Source organism: Cyclopterus lumpus, chromosome 7, assembly GCF_009769545.1.
Source record: "Cyclopterus lumpus isolate fCycLum1 chromosome 7, fCycLum1.pri, whole genome shotgun sequence".
In the NCBI taxonomy this organism is placed as follows: domain Eukaryota; kingdom Metazoa; phylum Chordata; class Actinopteri; order Perciformes; family Cyclopteridae; genus Cyclopterus; species Cyclopterus lumpus.
In genome coordinates, this window is record NC_046972.1 from 12229842 (window position 1) to 12250962 (window position 21121).

A 21121-nucleotide genomic window follows, 5' to 3' on the forward strand; every position below is an offset into this window, starting at 1 on the left:
GTATGTATGTTGTATGTATGTAATTTGTCTGTTCAGTTTGGTAATCTTATGTTTTTATGACATTTATTGACTCATTCAATTCCGTGACTTGAATGGGAATTCGAATGTGTTACGCAACATAATGTGCATTGATGGCTGCCACCAAATATGGCGCCCAGGTAGTTTTTTATATAGGGTAACACATTTTGATCGGGTAGGTGAAGACAGGTGTACCACATGTTGAGGGTTCAACTTGCTAATTTGTATCCAGCATCTACATTGACAGATGTCCCTTTCTCCCCGTGTATATATGTGAATTAAGTCCAATCTCCTGGAGACTTCGGGAGTCAAATCTACGGGAAACCGAAGCTTTTCCGCTCCAACCTCTGGATCCATTTCTCAACATATGGCGACGAGAACTGAAACGAGTTCTCGCGATAACTCAACGTCGAGGGGAGTGTCAAATTCCAAGAGAGGAGAGGAGAGGGGAGCCACAGAGAGGGGCGCAAGGGTGAGTTTGTAAACACTTTATTACCTTTTAAATTGCCCATAGATGTGTCGACTACACTAAACTACGACAAAGTAGCGTTTGGCGCGTCAGTTTCAGTGTTTTTGTATGACCCAAACTACCCGCATATTGAATTGCCCCAACTGTTGTGGCAGCTCCAGCGTTTCATTCTGTCTCGCTTTACACTCAAGTGTCAGTCCGCTAACTTCTCTCAACTGCGAGCTTTTTGTGTTTCAGTGAATTCGACTGTTAACGTCGTAAAAATGTCGTTCAAGCCCAGTTCCCTGCGGATGTGACTAGAGATTGCCGCTGCGTGCTCGTTGTCATCGCTGAGGCGGGTCGTAAAGCGGTTATTACACCTTGTGGACGCGCGTTCGGCCTGTTGTGAACGTTAGCCGCTCCAGCTAGCCGGGAGGGCTTCGTGGAGACGGAAAGTTGACTTCGGGGTTTCTGACCAATGAGATTCAACGAGCCAGTGTTATTGACGGGCTCCTAAGCGGCGCACACGTTAGCTCCTGTTGACTGACGCGCGTGTAGCCAGTTGCTGAGGAGAAAAGGCGGTCTTGTTACGGGAAAAGGCAGGGCTAAGTGAGCCCTATGTCGCCACACGGTAATGACGGCTGAAAAAGACAAAACTTTTTTTTTCAGGCCAGTCGGCGTTTTATGGAAGAAGGAACTAAAGTTTTCAGAACTTTTGGATTTCTGTTTGACACGGCTCTCTTTTTTGTTCGTGGCTGCAACAACACGAAACCACGTCTGTTTTTTTGGCGGTAGAATATGCTGAGATGATAATCTGGGTCCGGGCAAAAAGAGACACTAAAGAAGCCGAAGTCTCCAGTAATAATGATATCCATAGTATTGCAATTCGAGCGGTTGAACGCCCCCAGGATCCGCATCCCTATGCATGTCAACACCTTCATTAGGAATGTAGGTCGTGTTTTTGGCAGAGTTGTGCCTCATTCCATCACATAGAGTTACACCAGAGAAAACTGCAGCCTGTTTTGTCCAACCAAACATCTTGACCCACTCTAAGTAATTATATAAGTTTGAATTTTTAAGCAACGGAAATGTTCTTTGCTGCAACTCAAACAGTATTATTTTATTACACAAATGGTGAATAGATTTAATGTTATATATTTTGAGCATGTATGCATTTATTTAATTTGTGCCTTTGGCTGAGATGCCAGTGTCCATTTTATTGTTGGTTTGTTAATTCAGTGTTAGATTTAGAATTGGTATGGAGGATTAAGAATAAAAGAATGAGTTAAATTAATGTATGCACCAGCAGGCTTGAGACACCAAACATCAAGTGGCACAGTCTTTTTCTTTTGAATTAGAGCCAGCACCTCTCGGCAAGTGTTTATAAAAGTTGCAGACCAGGAATAATCTCAGCACAGTTTTTTAATTTAATTTGAGAAAACAGCTCTGGCTGGGTCCATTGTGTATTTTCCTACATTGTCTGTTTGCTCGGGATGGATTTAGCTTTACGGCCTTTTAGTTATGCAGACAAAGATATAGAATTTCATTTGTTCCATTTACCAAATCTCGGGTTCACTTTGCTTACATAAATACATATTGGCTGTTGCACAAATCCAGCTACAGCCTAGATCTCCCATGTCACTCATAGCCTACATTTACAGGACTTCACATGTGATCCAGCAAATATCCTTGATCCTTCAATTGATCACTCACTGACCGACTTTGGCTATTTCACCATTTCTCTCACTACCTCCCCTTACTTTATGTTTTTTTTTTTTTGTGGGGTCTCCCCTACCCCCTGGCAATTCAAGCCTCAGATTCCAGAGGTATAGTTGCAGTGCGAGCTATTAATACGGTTTGTTTAGTCAGTTTCCTAGCAGGCTGCATCAAACACTAGATGGCTGTGGCTGATTATAGCTGCGACTCATTTCCCTACACCTGCTGAGTCGGAGAAATCCAAGTTAACGGTGGGACTTTGGCAGCAGCTCAATGAGTGGGACAGGAATTAGGGCACTTTGACTGCTTGCATGTCACCTTGGCTGAAATCAGGCAAAATAGGTGAACTTGATATCCATGCCTTTAATGATGTGCATCACAAACCGACTGATTTATTGTCTCTCACAGAGTTGAAGTCTGCATGTAGCAGATCTTTACTGAGTGTAGTAAAACTTTTCACTGTCAACTCATTAATTACCTTCAGAGTTTATTCTCAGTGAGACACTACTGACTACCAGCAAACTTTGTTCTGTATTAATGTACTTGAATTTAGCTGAGGATTACAGAGATGTTTCAAAGATTTCATTAAAGATAGATGGATTTACCACAAAGCCAAGCAATAGATGCTAAAGAAAAAATTAAACACATCTGTTTTAATCAGATTAAGAGATTGGTAGGGCCAGCTATGAAAACAAATGGTATTTTCCACCCGTCATCTGAGCTATATGGTGTACTTCCCACAAAATCAAATCCCACTTTCTACGTTGATGCCAGCCAGCCAAGTTAATGTCTAGCATGTCGTTAGTAAGATGTAAACTCTGAAATCTGTTCCCACTCCTCACGCCAGATGTGTCCATTTCCCCACACAGTCCACACCCTCGGTATAACGAGCTAGACGGAGTATCTCGTTTGCAGACACATCTCTGTCCAAATAGACTCAGTGGATTGGGAACACTTTCTGAGGGCCCTGGCACCAAACTGTTGCCTTTCTCCAGAGCATGGGAGGTCTGGAAGAAATCAGACTGCGCTTCTTTATCGGCCATCTGATCTGCACAGAGATGTACAGGGCTTTTGCTTGCAAACACGATGCATACCCCTTCCCTCCATGAAGACACTGAGAGACACAACGGTTGGGCCTGTTACTGGTCTGGCGTCATGGGAGAGCGTTGTATTTCAGCGCAAGGCTTCAGTAATCATGTGTTGGCTCAGGGGCAGCTGTCCTCGTCTAAAGGGAGAAATAGAGGGAGGAAGGAGGAAAATATACTGACTTCAACACTGGGAAAACTTTCAGACATTAATGCCTCGCCAACATAATGAATAATCTGTCCCCCTCAATAATGTGAGGTTGCATTGCTCAATCCATGTAGTATATACAACAGAGGTTAATGTGGCCTGTAACTCAGTTATATTACAATTCTAAACATGTTTAACTAGCTTTGCTTTCCAGTTTGTGGAATAGCTGTACATATGAAATGTGGTAATGCATTGACAGATATATTGAACATGATTAAACAATCTTAAAACAAGTCAGAACAACACAGAAGTTCAGCGGCTGTCCTATCATCATAGTTACAGTACAAGTTTAGGAAGTTGGTCACAAAAGACATTTAAGACGTACATCTTGAAGGGGGTAATATTCAATTATTTAGGTAGAACACCATCTTGCTCATCAGCTCATGAATGTGTTTTAGCGAAACCTTTATGAGTATTGCAGTAGTCAGTGGGTTTTGTTTATTGAAAGGTTTCTATGTGTATACATATAAAGGTGCAATGCATGTTGGTAGTTGCTTCACTGTCAGTGGGACAGCGTTGTGTGATAGCTGCCAGAAGTCACTTTGGGCAGGTTCAGAGTCCCTTGTCCATCGGTTTTCTAAACTTCACAGTTTGTATTTACATGGAGTTTTGTTCATGGTGGTTTGGTGAAGTTGGGGCTTGAAGGGAGGGAAGTGTGTGTGGAGTTATTCTCCTCTGTGGAGACAGCTGATAGAAGCAGTAATCCTCCCACAGCTTTACTTCAGCTTCAGACACAACAGGAGGAGAAACCACACATAAGCATGTGCATATTTAACCTTTTGACATTAGCATTACTCGGGGAGAGATGGATGTGGTATTTGTTTTGTAGTCCTGTGAAAAGCTTTGGAAGTGCATTAAAATGCCCGACAATGTGAACTTTCTTGGCATCTGTACAATGTTAACAAATGTTGATGATGCATTAGCGTCCCAATGAAATCGTTCATGTTATGTTTTTACATCATAGGGTTGGAAAATGTAAAAACATTTATTGAATTACTGATGTAATAAATAGTATATCTACCAAAATGTACTTTTAATGCAATTTCCAAAGACATTTCTCTGGGAATTGTATATACTTAAAATCAGGAATAACAACCTGTCACACAGTTAGCCTAAAGTCTAGAATTTTAAACTGGAACAGAGTGAGCCAGCAGGAAAAGGGAATATAATGTAGGGGATTTATTTGAATCGTTTTAGAGTTAAATGTCACAATTCATTGTGGTAAAGATTTGAGCAGTTATATTATGCACAATTAGCTTTAAGCCATATTACATTTCCATTGTAATTCATCTAGGCAACCAGCTAGCAAAGGGGGATGTTGGATATACATCAATATAATATTTATAAAATTATATAAGTCATTATATTATTCAAAGTTAAGTAATAGTAAATAATGGCAATAGTTTAAAGGTTGGCTGGAATGAACACAAATACCTCTCTCTATTAATAATACTTCACTAATAATGTTTGGTCTCCATCAGTAACTTGCATCTCAATACAGGTAACGCTTATATTTAATAAGAAAGACAAGTACAAGTGACACTGTCAGGTCGTTCATGTACCCATTTCAATATATCTGTGCTGTGGATTGGTGGATGGAGATGACTGAAACAGAGAGAAACAGCAGAATCACAGAGATTGAATGAGGGGTGTAAGAAGGTAAACGGTTGGGAGGTGCTAGAGAGGTGAGGAGAGGGAGTGGTGATAAGGAGAAGAAGGGATTGGAAGTGAGGGAAAATGAGACAGAAAGAGAGGGCGGGTTCTTTGTGTAAACGGTAGCTGTCGTTCTCTTGTGTCGGCGGCTTCTCATTCGCCAACCAGAAGCCCCCCTGTGTGAAGGAAGTATCACCAGGGAAACTTCGTCTCGTTGCCTCTGTGCATGTTTTCCTCCTTGCCAGGGTTATTTTTAAATAGCATTCAGCTTCCTGCTCAGACTAAAGGCTACAAGCCACAGCATCCCTGTTTTGTTATTTTCAGGATTTGCCACTTCACAAATCAAGAAAAGCAGCAGCAATGTTCTCCTCTTCTCCTCTCCCACAGTTACATTGCAAGCTCTTTGCAAAAATGGGGGACGACCGACCTTTTGTGTGCATTGCTTCTGGCTGTGGACAGGTAAGTCGTATCCCTCCTTGTCCTGGCTTTCAGGTGTGTGTATGTGTGTGGTGTGGTATAGAGTACTCTGCAGCAGCTGACTGTAACTAATCATAATTGAATGTATTGTACTTCTTAAAGGAAAACAGAAAAGATAGAGTACTTGAAAAGGCACATGATTTACCGAGAATAACACATCACATATACAATGAGAGAACTTAAAAACCCTGAAAAGACTTCAAATAGCTTTCTAACTAGCATGCTGTCTCCTTCAAAAATTACTCACTGGAAGCTCCAGTGAGTAATCAGTTATTGTTTCAACCTGTCACTGTTGACTTCTAGCGTCTGCAGACACAGGTTTGAGCCATTGCAGTGACTCAGCTGAGTGCCAATAGTGCTATTAAACTGGTCTTATATCACAGCAAATTAAAAAAGTGTGTTCTAGGACTCATGTTTATTCAACAAAGGAAACACTATGTATCAAGTTGTGCTGAATTAGCTGTCTGATCCTGTGTTTAGTTGGGTGTGATATCCTCAGAGCTAGGGATGGATTATCACTCCTGGCGTCTGGAGGAAGAAAGGGTTTTATGCGGTTAAGAAACAGTTGTGATTCATAAGTCGTCTTCCATTCTCTGATCACAAGTGATCTGTTGTACATGGGCTTTGCAGTTTGAACAACAGGCATGTAAAGCAGCTAAACATGTGTGTGTTGGATGAATAAATTATGATTTGTTTGGTTATTTTCATCTCAGAACATTATGGACACCTAGGGACCCATTCCCTTAAATATTTGTTATTCCCTTCGACATGCTAAATGCTCTGCATATTTCATTTGTAGATATTGTTATTAATTTAGTTGTCAAACAACATAATCACATTCAAGCTTTTCAAGGCAGTGACGTTGATGACAGTCTCTAGCTGTGGCATAAATGTCATGGTGGTCTAGTTGGCAAACAGTTGTCTGTTTACATAGAGCAACATGATCATTCATTTGGACCTGTTTCGGTCCATGTGACAAATGTAAATCTAATATTCACTCTGAAGCTGCTAAATACACCACTATGTTAATGAGCTAACGTTAGTCGCAAACTGTGTGTGTCTGCAGTTTGGTGCTGGGCAGGAAGCGCACACTTTGTTTCGATGAAATAAAGCTGCATACTGAAGCTGAAATCAGGGTTGACAGGAGCAATGGGACTGAACCAACCAGCGACCCACTTCACAATACACGCCAGAACCCCAGACTAACTTTTTAACTGGTTGCACTGGTGCAACCAACTTTCTCACGTTTTACACACCAGCAGCATGGTATTAATCAATGAACTTTTCCTACAATACACACAGCATAGCTTTCTCCCACATCAGGTTCTGCGGTAGCCAAAGTGGTACTTAAAAAAAAATGGTTCCTAGAGTTCCTCTCTCTCTCTCTCTCTCTCTCTCTCTCAACCCAACCGGTTAAGGCAGATGGCCTTCGACATAAAGCCCGGTTCTGTTAAAGGGGAGTTTATCTTTGTCACCTTCACCAAGTGCTTCCTCGTGGTGGAATGTGGGGACTTTGTATATTAAAGCGTATGGTCGAGACCTGCTCTACATAAAACGTGTCATTAGATAACTTCTATAAAAATGTAATTGACTTGACTTCCGTACACGCACTATACGTAGGATGGAAACATCAATGATAATGATCATTATGCACTGACATAAACAATGGGGAATTATAACTTGCGCAGCTGTCAGTGTGAAGCCTTGGTCTTTGATCCATGGGTAACATAATAATTGATTAGTGCAGATTTAAATATTGTCTATGCACAAGCTATTAAACAAGAAATTGACTTGAATGAAAAACAGTCTAAATTGAAAGAGGAGCTATCTGTTTAGAGAAATAGCAAATTACTATAAAATCGACCAGACATTTGAAAACTTTTTGGACGTGAACGTTTTAAATACCTTTGGTTTTTTAGTATTGAGTATTGAGGTTCAATACCCAGTCTCACACTGCTGCATTTACTTTTATATCATCTTTGATGATATTTATTTGTGCACATTAAGACACAAGCGCCTTATGTCCAAATGCTGTTTTACTCCTGCCCTTTACAAGCAGTTGTCTACCAGGAAAGTCTGAATCATGCCCATAATAGAACACGGGTGATTGACTCCTGGCTTTGCTCAAGGTTTTCCTTTTACCAAGTTAACAACAACAACAACAATAACAACATCCCCCCATTTTATAATATGATGCCCACCATCTACTTTGTGGGGAGGGGAAATCCAAACTGCCAGTATCTCATGCAGGGAGATTAGTTGGAGATAGTTTCCTCTGCAAGATCCAGCCGCCTTGTTCAGAGGAAAGAGACAAATGAGACATGTAGTTGTATTGGTGATGCTGCCTGGTTGGGCTAAAAATAAGCCCGCTGACACTTGACTGTGTTTCCACTTCACTCTCTCACGTATGAACTCGCAACTGCAACGCAACTCCCAAAATAGGCTGCAGCAAATGGTGAATAGGCTGGTATCAGAGCTAAGATTATTCCTCCTACGTCTCTTGACTGATTCACCTCGCCACTTCTCCAAAGAAGAAGTGGTGCATCTCAGATGATGGCTGAGGGTGCTCTCTTCAGAAGGTCCCATTTGTCCTGTAGCGTCCACTGTGGATACCTGACAGGAAATAGAACAGAGGCTAACATCGAGCTTCATGGATTTTGTAACACACTAGTTTGACAACAATGTTTTCTCTTCTGTAAAAACACCTTACACTTGCATTTGTGTTGTGATGTGTCAGCTTATTTGCTTTTGCTATTTTTGTCATGCCACTGGTTTTCAGACCTCATCAATTTGTAGACCATTTCAACCATTGGTCTTGCCCTTCATTTGTATGCTTTTAAAATCAATTGATTTGTTATACAGGCCCTTTTTCTTTTCTAGATAATTCTAGTTTGTGCAAAGAAATCTAAGCCAACGTCCCGCAGCTGTTATGGGCCAATTCAGGGATTTTAGACATAAGGAGACAGTGCTCTTTATGGTTTGTGTGTATGCAGTGGAGGCTGCATGTGTTGGACTGTATCTCCAAGAGATTATCTAACTGGGATTATTGCAATTATGGAATATGATGTCTGGGTTAATGTTATATAAGGCTATTTCCTCAAGTCACTAGAAAAAGTAGACAATTACCCATAGGCTACCTATCTTTCCTCTTTTCTTCTTGCCTTTCCAGAGGTTTACCAATGAGGACCACTTGGCTGTACACAAACACAAGCATGAGATGACACTGAAATTTGGACCAGCCAGGACTGACTCTGTCATTATTGCAGGTACTGTTTCCCTTCTAAACAAAACCACAGCATTACTTTTCCTCTTGTTAAATATCCACTCCCTGGTCGTTCATCAAAAGCGTACCTCCACATCTGTGTTCCAACACTATTCGCATAATCTCAAGAAAAGCAGCTCCAAAGACACATTTATGACACAGGTTTCTATATTTAAGGCTGAGTGAGAAAGCGATACTTTGAATAATTATCTCTGTTCGTTCTCTTTTGCCAGACCAGACACCTACTCCCACCCGCTTCTTAAAGAACTGCGAGGAAGTTGGTCTGTTCAATGAGCTGGCCAGCTCCTTCGAACAAGACGAGGATGACAAGAGAGCAAAGAACTCTGTAAGAAAGACTATGATTCTGCCAATGTTTTCATCTGTGTTTGAATATGTGTTATTACTATTATTAACCGAAACCAATGGAATCTCCAAAAAGATTCCCACATTGTGAAAAATAACTACTTCCTTCTTTCTTACCTCAAGTGTTGAAGTGAAGAATTATTGCTTTCAGAAATCCCTGCTTTGTGCATTTATCCGTATAATCTAAACTGTTGCATTGACTTCTTTTAGATGATTCTATTTAAATAGATCTGTGTGTTTTCTTTGCACAGAATAGTGTTCATTGATTTTGTGGTTGTTTGGTTTGTGTGCTAAATACTACCTTACTTTTTCAATGTAATGTAGTCTGTTATCTTTGATAAGTCACGTAAACTAACACTCTTTATCTCTCTCTCTCTGTCACTTTTTCTGTCCTCCTCAGCTCCCTGCTCCCAACTCTGTGGCTGTGGACATGAGCATGCAGACAGCATCAGACGTGAAGGTGAAAGAAGAGGAACCTGTAGAGGTTGACTCCTCGGCACCAAGCAGCCCTGATTCTTACTCTGAAGATTCTGACAACTACACGCCTCTGGTTAAAGGAAAGGTAAGACAGAATGGGAGGAGGGGGGTTATAGGAGTGTATAGAGAAGAGGGTGGATTCTAAATGGTGTACTCACCTCACTGCTATTCTCCAAGGACACACCACCCAGAAGTTCCGCCCCCACCCCGACTATTGTGCGTCCAGGTTCCCTCCAACTACACTTGGGCTTTGATGCCCTTCAGCCCACCATGCCGTCACCCACCTCTGTCATCACACAGACACCACCTTCCAATCGAACTCTGGGGTGAGTAAAGTCTTTCTACTGACTTCTGATAACTACTTTAAAACCTGATTTGCCTTAGTAGCTTTAAAGCTCCTACATTATTTGTTCAATGTTCCATCAAAAGCTGTACCTTTCCTCTCCTTAAACAGCTCTTTAAAAGATCAGCCATCATTTAAACACTATCATTGGCTTAAATACCTCATTACTTCAGAAATCTCCACTCGACAACATCTCTCACCTGATTGCAAATGAAACATTAAAAAAGGTGGGTTAATAATGTCATAAAACAGTGTATGATTTATTTGACCAAGATAACTTCTTGTTTTTTTTGCAATTACGTGAAAATGTAATTACCAAATCATTATTTATTTAGATATTTTTCGATTAGATACAGCTTTGCAGGCTTTCCATATATTTCACAAAAATCTCTGTTTGAAAAGCAATAGCTTCGTGAAGGGTCTGACATCTTATATTTATATTATTCTAAACAGTATCTTGCCGATTGATAAATCGGAAATCGGATCTTGGATGCAAATACGCTGATAACATCCTTGAAATGTGTCATGCTGTGGTAATTTCAGCTAAACACAGACAAATACAATCTCACTAAGCTCTTATCTGGAACGATTTTGAAAATACATCATTAGAACAACTTCAATCATAAAACATACTTTTATTTTTACTCCCGGGGACAGCTAGGGAAAAAAGTGTATTCTAGAAAACTGGAAATCTGAACTTCCTCTTTCGCAGAGGCATTGGTCAAAGGAATTAACATCCTATAGTGCAGCGTTCATAGTGTAAGAAGGGAACCAGCAACGTATGAAAAAACAAGGGTCTCTTTTCTGGCCTTACATAATCCTTAAACCACCTTGGTTAGTATTGTATTGTCTACTTAATAGTGTCGGAATTTATCAACATAGAACATTAGAACCTCACACCTGATTGAATTCTGTTTTATTAGCATTTTTAGGGGTTGGGTGTAGGGGGCACTTTGTTTTCCTGTTTCTTTGTAATTGTTTTTGGAAATGCCTATTTTGGTTCAGTAAAACATCTTAAAAAACAAACGCATACACATTTTGTGTAGTCCACATTTCCCATATTCTCGATAACACTATGTTGAACCTCAACTATGTTGTGAGTGAACCCTTCAAACCCAGAATGCCTTTTATATATTTCCTCATCATTAATCAGACATATGTTGTATCTAAAAAGGGGTGATAGTTGCTTTGTTACAAAAACTTTGTTCTATAAAATTGTTATTTATACAAACATGACTGAACTTCCTGTTCCTGCCTGTCTGTCTGTCTAGTTCGCCAACCAGCCACTACCCCATGATGATGCTTCCTTCTGGTCAGGCAGTGCCTGTGCTCCCTGGTCCAGGACAGATGTCCTCTGTCATAAATGTAAGGCAGACCAACAGTCTAAATATGTTGAATGTCAATGTTATAACTAAAAAGTTGGTTTGCGCTGTGAAAACATGTGTATTTGTGCATCTTATCTGGTTTCCAGCTGGTCCGACCCATGAGCATGGTACCCAACATTCCTGGAATCCCCGGTCCTCCTCTGGGAGGCAGCAGCAGCGGCTCTAACTCCCCTTCTGGCTACAGCATCCACTCAGAGGCCAAGATGGTCAGCATTAGATTAGCTCTCTATTTTTATCTCTTTATCTGTTCTTTTTGTCTCCACCTTCACCCTCTAGCCTTCCTCTGCACTGACTTAGTTTGTTCATTATATGACTTTTTACTGCAGTTACTTGTTTATTAAACCCTTAAGGCATACCAAACCAACATCAAAGAACTAGTGGCGACGAAGGCTGACTGTTGCGACGCCTCACAAGGCCTGTTTCTTTGCCAATAAGTAGCACTTGAACACACCGCAAAGAGTACAGCCAACGGCCAACTAGTGCGTATATTCTGCACCATGGATGTGTGAATAGAAATGGATACAGCTCTGGAAATAACTCTAGATTCAGCGTAAAGTGCTTTTAACTTTAGAACCTAATTATTTAAATACGGGCTATTCAAGTGATTGTACTGAGAAGTTGATTAACCAAAAAAGAAATTATACTCAGACGTCTCTTTAAAAATGTAAGTCTATGGGAAAAAGGCTTTTTGGGCCCAATGGCATCACGTGACGGACCCTGAAATTATAATTCCACGGTTTGGTCACTCTAAAATTTGCTTTCGAGCCTGGTGCTTTTCCTGGGGGCTTGTTCTGAAATCACTCCATACCAGCAGGTGGCGGTAGTCCATATTTGTCATTCAAAAAGGGAAAACGCACTATGACTGCAAATATGGAAATAAGTGGAATAACCTAACCCTGGTCACACACATGGTTATGGGTTCACTCAACCACTATCCTCTTCCTAATAAACAATTTACTCTTTAGATTTTGAACACTTATTACTCATTGACTATCATTTTTGCATGTACAAAATGTGGCTCATTGCATCATTTGATTGTTTTCAGAAAATAGGATACAAGCCGTTATACTACCTTTTGTATTCCATTGCAGAGTCTTTGAGGGCATTAATGTACACAATCTGAAACTTCAATAAAATAGGGTGCCTTAAATGTAATAAACTATTTATTAAGGAGGGATTGCAGAAAGCTATGGGACTCTTTACTACCAAAATAATGGTATACGGTATTTCTTCAAGCAATGGGCAATAACACCTGGTGCTTATATTATTATGTTATTAAAACACCTGAGATCTTGTGGAAACAGGTGTATTGCACTTGAAATGTGTAACTAACTGCTGAATATAACAGAAATAAAATCAGCTTTCATCTCTGGTGTTATCAACAACTTACTTTAGGCTGTATTGATGATTAGTAACTAATGTTTCGTCAAAGTTGGATTGGGTTTGCAATGATGCTGCAGTGTTTAATAAATAACAAAACAGACAAAAAATGTTGCGCTATTGGTATTGAATCTGACTTTCTGTGGTCTTGCTTTCTTTACCTTTTTCAGTGATATTATCTTTTCTACAGAGATAAAGCCATTTTTATGCTTACATTACAGAGTTAATACTGTTGGTTTGGGCTGTGTTATTGATTGTGGTCGCATCATTGTTTTCCTGTAGCGTCTGAAGGCTGCACTGTCGCAGCAGAGCCCGTCAGGATACCATATGGGGATGATGGCCATGGGCGGCAGCCCTATGATACCTCAGAGGGCAGAGCAGAGCCAGCTGCTGGTCCAACATCCAGATGCTCCGTCACCTGCACAACCTCAGGTACACTGTTGTCTATAGGCAAGGACCTGACTGTAATCCAATAACTATGTTACTTACATTTGGAAAATCCACCAAAAGTAACTGAGCTAAATCTTGTTTGATGTCAGGCATATCACCTGTTGTAGTTAAATAAAATTGGGCTGTAAAAGTGTGAAACTATGACAAAATTGCAAATTGCTCTCAAACTTCCCCTTTCTTTCTTGTCTTTCTTCTGCTCCCCTTTTCCTTATCGCCCTGACCCGGTTCTCCCTCTAGGTATCTCCAGCACAGCCTACAGGTGGGCGGCGGCGGCGGACGGCAGAAGATGACCCAGATGAACGAAGGCAGCGGTTCCTCGAGAGGAATCGGGCCGCTGCATCGCGCTGCAGACAGAAACGCAAATATTGGGTCAGCTCTCTAGAGAAGAAGGCTGAGGAGCTCTGCAACATGAACGTCTCGCTGTCGGTGAGTGGGCCTCGAGTGAGTGGGCCGGGATGAAATGTGGCCTGTGTTAGTTTGTGCATCGTCAGTCGCTGTGCACAGTTCACAGGCTTTCTTGTTGTGGAAGTTTGTGAAGTGTTTACATCAGTTTCAAATTGTTGAATTTACAGGATTTTAAACCGTGGGACTCATTACAACTTGTTTCACATATTTGTTTTATCCGGTGGTTGCAGGTTATATTTTACACTGCATGACCACTTCTCCATTGCCAGCTGTATTGTAGTGGAAACCAGACTCTTTGCCCCTTTAGAGCTGAACAACATTAAATATCCATTAGGGGGAAACAAGTTTGGTCTCTCTGTTTTTAATAATATTATGTTTTCTTTTCCGTCAACTGCAAGTCTATAAATTATTGAAACGTGTTCTAAGTCCTTATTTTCTTATCCTAGAATGAAGTGTCTCTGTTACGGAACGAGGTGGCTCATTTAAAGCAGCTGCTGCTAGCCCACAAGGACTGTCCTGTGACCACCCTACAGAAGAGGACTGCCTACTTAGGTGAACCTTTTTAAATCAATGCCATATTCCTCCTATGGCAGCCTCTTATGTTTATTTTCTCACTCATAATTATTAACAACAGAATTCTTACACGCTGCACTGGGGTTACTGTTAGATAATACAGAAAATGTCTACAGCTTTTCAGTAAGGCTGATAGAAACTTTATTCATGGTCATAAGTGAAATGTTGCCCTCGATGGACTGGCGGCCTGTCCAGGGTGTCCCCTGCCTTCGCCCTATGTCAGCTGGGATAGGCTCCAGCGCCCCCGCGACCCTAATGAGGATAAGCGGTATTGAAAATGGATGGATGGATAAGTGAAATGCTTTTGCCAGTTTAAGTATAAATCTGTACTTGTGTCGTCTTCTTTTCTGTGTAGCCGTAGAAGATAGCATGAAAGACACCACAGAGCCTACAGGCTCGCCTGCCCCGGTGATCCAGCACAGCTCTTTGGCACACAGCCCCTCTGCAGGGCACAACGGCCTGAGCTCAAGGGCAGCAGCTGAAGCCATGGCTATGTCTGTTCTGGCAGGAATGGGCCAGCAGCAGAGGGCTGAGAGTGGACCCTCTCACATTATCATGGCTGCACAGTCTCAATCTGCTGCCAGATGATGAGCGATGCCACCACCGCCCAGACTTGGCTCACAATCATCACCCAGGGATAGAAAAGAGCAGCGGACCCATTTTTTCATCTTCCCCTTCGTCCTTCGCGGTGCTCCTCTGCTCTCTGACCCTCTTGTGGAGCCATCAAGCTGTGGCCTGAAGCTCAGCAGCAGCCTTCTGAGAATGGACTGAGACTTTTGAGAGAGAGCTTCCTGTTCACTTTGCCATAGACTACAGGGGCTGGACTCCAACCTCCCATCCTCGTTTCCCACTCTGTGCTTCCCCGCTTATCTCTCCTCACTGGACTGTAGGACTGCATCGCTCTGAGTGGATGCCACCATGAACTTCCCATGTGGACACGTGCACATCTTCTAACACACTAGGTGTTTTGCATAAACATTCTCGATCAAATCAGATACCAAACAACACACAGGACGTTACACTGTTTTCAGCAGGGATTTGTGCCTTGTGGTCCTCGACTTGTCGGCCATGCACACACCCACACACGCCATCACAGCATACGTCCCTGAACAACCGTGGTTCCAAAATGCAGTAGTTGTCTAGACGTCAGTGACTCGGATCTCAAATACTCACTCAAACCTTTTGTAAATGGTTCCACCATTTTTGGGTCCATCTCAACATGGACCTAAAAACCTTACCTCAATTACTCCCCTTTTATGATAAAATGAATAAACTGTGTGTGTGAGATAAGCTCTGTGCGTATATATTTATGTACATCACAACACAGCAGTTTGCCTACTCCTGAACTGATACGTTAATAGCTGGGTTGTTAGCATGTGACTATTAGGGTGTTATAATGTTGACACAGCTATGTGCAGCTATATACTTTTTTGTTATTAATTGGCACATTGTCCCAAATTTGTCCACAGAACCAGAACCAAAATCCATTGGATTGACTTTGTATTATCTTGTATGAGCAACAGTTTTTCTGACCTGAAGGGAATTCAACCTCTCCCCTCTGCCTTACTTTCCTCTAAAACAGACAGTTTAGCTGTTTCTTGGTTTGTAAGTGGATGCCTTTTCCATTTTATATGAAACTATTCTAGTGACTGTGTTTCTCTGTGTGGGCCCTGGACTTACTGTAACTGTTATTTTCACACTTCTCAGGATGGTTGCACATCCTTGCTGCTCGTTGGAAGTGCGATGAACCCAGTCACCTTGCGCTTTACCAAACCTAAACTAAGCCATACTGACCACAAATCAGATATCTGACTCTCCAAAGACCACCGTGTACTTGTTCTGGGGACAGGAAGTAACTAGCCTTACTGTTATTTTGTGACTCAGAGGTCAAAGTGACAAAATCTACAGTATATCCCTGCTTGTTACTTGCACTTACACTCAGTCTCACATACAGTGTCTGATGATTTTGCCTTAAGATCACATTGGTGCCTCCAATAACCCCCAAAAACATGCAGATTTGCTCTATGGAAAAAACAATGGAGCCTGAAAAAAATGTATTTGTATCAATTTGTCAATTTCCTCAAATAAAAAATCTTATCGATGAGGAACAAATGATTTCCTCATTGAAGATTCCTCAAAGCCTTTAAAATGAATGGATAATGAAACCATTAATCTCTTTAGTGACATAAAACGATCCCATACTTGCCTGTCATCTGGTGGAGAGACACAGCAAATACATCTTCACTGGAAAGAAAAGCTGATGTCTTTTGACTGTTAATGAATGGCTCCAGTTCTTTATAAATCCCACCCAGATATTTGACCAAGATATCAGTATGTTTTTTCATAAACACCAAGACAAGCTGTTGGCTTGCCTTGTTTTTCTTCCCGTATGTCGTCTTTTTCTTTCCATTTCTCTGATAGGATCATATATTTGCCAGATGTGATATTTCAAAAACAAGATATCTGTCCATTAACACGAGGGCATGTCTTTATGCACTAAAATAATGCAAGTTCATTGTTGCTTTGTATTCCTGTTCTGTTCATTTAAAGTTGTTGCAGTTCTCTTGCCCCAGGGGTATCAGATACTTTAAAAAAAAAAATCATGTTTCTCCTTTCTGTACTGTATTCATTAATGGGAATATGCCCGGCAACTTTAAAACTTTTCACCTTTGACTGAAACCTTTGTCCTACAGTCCCGTGGGAGAGCCCGACATTTTGTTGTACTTCAGAGCTGGCACTATATTTGGCTGGCAGTCCCTTTATAGACGATTGTTCATATGAAATGAAAAGTCAAACTATATTTAGCTTTCATGTAATTCATGTCCTTGGCACCTTTTCTGTCCTTTTTTCTGTTTTCTTGTGTTGTGTGCTATTTTCAGCACTATACAACCCTTGTCATAACGCTTCTGATTGTACTGATGAATATAGAAACTAATTTCTTTAACACAGAGATTTATTTTTTGTTTGTTTGGTTTTCTACAGAAAAATATCATTAGTCCTCTTTCAAAAAGTGATTTTGTTACATCTGTAAAGATGAATTTGGTCGTGTCTCTTGACTATCCTTATAACTTATTTTTTAATTGGTCAACTAACAATGGTCATAACAGTCTTTTGGCATATTAATATTACCTAGAATTGTTGTGAAAAGAGCAATTTATTGAAAAATAGAACAAAGTGAAAGTTGAATAGTAAATTAATGGTGTTTCACACTCCCACTGTTGGACTGATAATTTCAAAAATTGTCCCTGTACTGTACATATCTGTACTATATGAATATATTTACTTTTCCATGCATGTCCAAGTGGAATACTATGAACACTTACAGTGCTGCAGTTTTAATTAAAGAAACTACATACTTAATGAACATTTAAAAGGTTCTGTTTGTTTGTTTGTTTGTTTGTTGAATGTTATATCTAAATTTGCTGTAATCTCACATGACAACTGGAGAAATGCAGTTTTTGGTTAAAGTGATTTGAAAGACAGTGAATATGAAAGAATATACTATATGTTGGGACACTATACTGTCTGCTTTGTTCATAGTTGTCTGTACCCAGTGTTCATAGAGTTTCATGATTATATTGTTACTAATGAGAGAGGGGCAACATAACTAATATATATATATATATATATTATTATTGTTATAATATATATATTATTATAAGTATTATGGTTTCTTCACTTCAATATTTGTTGTAATGTTATAGTAAGCGCTAAAGCGCTTCGATTTTTTTTTTTTACACTCAAAGTGCTTACATTCGACAATTTCTTGACCAAAACTAAATCTACTTTAAAGGTCCAATAGAGTAACAAGTGAATTTTTCTCGCGTTATAAGTGCAAAGTATTGAAATGCACACTGCCCGTATTCAGATTCAGGATTCATGTACGGTTGTAATGTCAGATCTATACAATTAGGGATGTTCCAACTAATTACTAACATAGTCGAAGCTCTAGAAAAATAGTAGCAACAACAATATTGTCCGAGATATATTTTAGTCTACTAATGCTTGTTGTTTCAGAATAATCAACAGCACTGTTTATTGTGTGCAGTTTATTCGTTTGGTAGTCAAATCAGGCTCCTTGGGTTGAATCAACAAACAGTTGACCATTTGGGGTCCTCCCCTATCTACAATATTTATACCATTTCACAGTTTTTAATGTAAAAATGCTGAATGTGTCCCAGTTTATTTTCTGGTTGGAGTGTATCAGACTGACATCAGCTGACAGGATATAAACATTGACCCCAGGGCTAATGTAGGGCAGCGTTTCAGGGAGAAGCTCAATACAAACAAATTCAGACAATATGAGAAACATTACCAGTTTTTTAAAACATTAAAGCATGTAAACATTCTTGTAGAAACACAAAATACAACAACCTGTAAATGGGCAGAAGATTTCTTTGACATATCAAAATTATTTCTGAGTAGCGGTGGTGTGTATTTAGAGACTGAACATTTCACTCAGTATGCTTTAAATCTTCGCTGTGGCCCTGCTTTTAAGTTTATTTGACACAGTAGCCTACAATTATGCTGTTATGTCAAGTTTGCTTTGAAGCTTGTTGTTCTTATAAGACAATGCCCGTGTTTCTTATAAGGAAAACAGGGTTGTAACTTTTTGTAAGCAGCCCTTAATTGCAGAGGAAGTGGTTGGAAGGGTATGCTTAGTTTTTATAATAATTACAGTCACGATGCCACATTGGCCTTTTTAAGTATTCTGACATGAATTTACGTACTATTTAAAGTATTTCATCTCAAGTAGGACCAGGGTCAAATTGAACTTGCTATGTGGCTAAAACGAGTCTTTTTGACCCCCAAGCCGTTTTTCAGAAAAATTGAGAAGGTTTGCATACCCATACTAAACACAGTGTATATCCTCTACCACAAGGGCTATTTGAATTTTTTTAATAATATATAATAAAAAGGAAACACTTGTGAGAATACTTCAGATGTGTAAATATCAGCCTATATTTTACTGGTTAAGATTCAATGAAGATGGCACACAGCATAAATTAAAAAGTTTCAGGTTCGCCTTGTAAAAAACACTTATTATTATGATTATCTCTTTGGAATGATGCAGCTGAAAGGTTTAAACTTCCTCAACATCATAGCACAATATATGAACAGTATCTCTGCAAAGTTTGAGCAGAATCAAGTTAGAGCCTTGTTAGTAAAGACAGTTTAGGTGAGGTCTCCAAAATGGGCATTTGGGCACATTGGGCACCATCTGGGCCATTTGAGCATAGTGCACAACATTTAGTGTTTCAGCTTCAACAAAATAACAAAGACATTTGAAGCAGTGTGGGCGTTTGATGTGCATTATTCACTATTTTCTGACATTTTATTGTTCAAAGATTTAATAAAGGAAATAATTGTCACATTAATAAACATTGAATTAGTGGCAGCTTTACAACCTACACGTGGCATGTTACATTGTATTGTATTTGTTCCACCGCACCAGAGACCAACCAATAGGCCAATTCCTATGCTGCAATGGGCAGTTACTCAAAGTACCACACAGGGAACCTGGTACTGTTTGGGCCCCCTGGGTACTTGCCTGTTCTGCCTGGTTATTTCCTAACCCAGGTTTGATTGGGATATTCCGATAGTTTTTCCACCCTTGAAAGCCACATCCTAGTCGTAAGGCTGGAAAAAACCTTTACACATACTTTTTTATCTTGCCAAAAGATAAAGTTGAACTTTCCCCCTCTGAGTGAAACCACTGGGATTCGACGAGGGGCCCAGGATCTCACCGGAAGAGAGAGTGAGGATAACGTGATGAAATTGTGCAGCGCTACTCAAGTAAAAGCTGTTTCTGCCAGTGAGACGCCAGGGGGAGCAACAGTTTCGGTGTGTGTTTTCCTGGGACACAGCGAACCGATGTACAGGCGAGGTAAAGGCAGTCACGTGACCCCTCGTTGCCGTTGATGAGTTTTCCCATTATGGCGGAGGGGCCAGCCGTGCGGATGGACCGTCTCTCACACTCCGATGCTTGTTTTGTGTCTTGAGAGAGGGCGTTGTATTTTTTATTTTTCTACATTTACCCGCATCGGGCTGGTTCCTTTTCAACTAGACGGCTCTCGTGTTCATCGGTGAAGTCATGGCAGACCGCGGCGGGGATTTGTCCGCCCTGCCAAAAGAGGTTAGAGACCAACTGGCGGAGTTGGATCTGGAGCTGTCTGAAGGTAAAGGAGCGGAGGGGACCGGTGGGGTGGGGGGATGCTACAGCATATTTTCAAGCTAGCTATGTGCCTCAGCTGTCTGGGCTAACCAGCATCGATTAACCGAGCAGTTTCCCCCCTTTATTCTACTTAACAGTTCATCTTACTTGACTGAGGGCTCGCGTCTAAAGCTAGCTCATTTCGTGCTAGTACAGGATGTGGACACGCAAGCTAGCAGTGCATGACAAGCAGAGAAAAGGCTTCCCCATCCATTTCCTCGTGTCTGCTTTATCTTAAACCATTTACATCTGAACGTCTAGTTAGTTAGACATATGTTTTTGAACCAGAGAGAGAGAGAGAGAGAGAGAGAGAGAGAGAGAGAGAGAGAGAGAGAGAGAGAGAGAGAGAGAGAGAGAGAGAGAGAAAGAGAGGGGCCCTACTATCAGTGCTTGACCCTACTCCGGTCATCTTGGTTATACTTTTTCACATGGTGGCTTCCAGTTTGACATAATTTACTTTCTTCAGGTCTGGGCTGAAACAAATGTTTTATTGCAGTAAAAACTGAGTCACTGTGACCAGTGTTGAGATATAATGACAGGGCCTTTAGTCACCATTTACTCTAGTGTCATATGAAGATACAGACTGTTATGAATGACGGTCAGCAATTAACATAGTGTCTGACTTCAGTGATCAACAAGATGTACAGGCAGAGCCTTGGGCACC

General features: G+C 40.7%; 2 protein-coding genes across 4 annotated transcripts in view; both read left to right on the plus strand.

The window, feature by feature from the left end:
* Nucleotides 1-370: 370 nt before the first annotated feature.
* atf7a (activating transcription factor 7a) lies at nucleotides 371-17604 on the plus strand. The gene is made up of 12 exons (XM_034536731.1): nucleotides 371-490; nucleotides 5516-5587; nucleotides 8775-8871; nucleotides 9101-9213; nucleotides 9631-9792; nucleotides 9885-10033; nucleotides 11322-11415; nucleotides 11522-11641; nucleotides 13098-13247; nucleotides 13503-13691; nucleotides 14117-14222; nucleotides 14599-17604. The coding sequence occupies exons 1-12, from the start codon at nucleotides 386-388 to the stop codon at nucleotides 14829-14831; spliced, it is 1590 nt and encodes a 529-aa protein (XP_034392622.1). The 5' UTR covers nucleotides 371-385; the 3' UTR covers nucleotides 14832-17604.
* A 2545-nt stretch (nucleotides 17605-20149) lies between these two features.
* The window catches only part of dip2ba (disco-interacting protein 2 homolog Ba), a 35937-nt gene continuing 34965 nt past the window's right edge, over nucleotides 20150-21121 (plus strand). Inside the window, exon 1 of one of the 3 annotated variants that reach the window (XR_004609681.1) lies at nucleotides 20150-20422. Coding sequence is in view for 2 of the 3 variants with exons in the window: in XM_034536190.1 (XP_034392081.1) it covers nucleotides 20338-20422 (85 nt within the window). In the remaining variant the exon portion in view is untranslated. The remainder of the gene's footprint in view (nucleotides 20423-21121) is intronic. The other 2 variants (XM_034536190.1, XM_034536189.1) reach the window with 2 other exon arrangements.

Excerpts from the sequence above, each read along its gene's own strand:
- atf7a (XM_034536731.1), top strand. The coding sequence starts at position 386 with ATGGCGACGAGAACTGAAACGAGTTCTCGCGATAACTCAACGTCGAGG. Across the intron at positions 8,872-9,100 it reads TGACTCTGTCATTATTGCAG|ACCAGACACCTACTCCCACC; the intron begins GTACTGTTTCCC and ends CTCTTTTGCCAG. Across the intron at positions 9,793-9,884 it reads CGCCTCTGGTTAAAGGAAAG|GACACACCACCCAGAAGTTC; the intron begins GTAAGACAGAAT and ends CTATTCTCCAAG.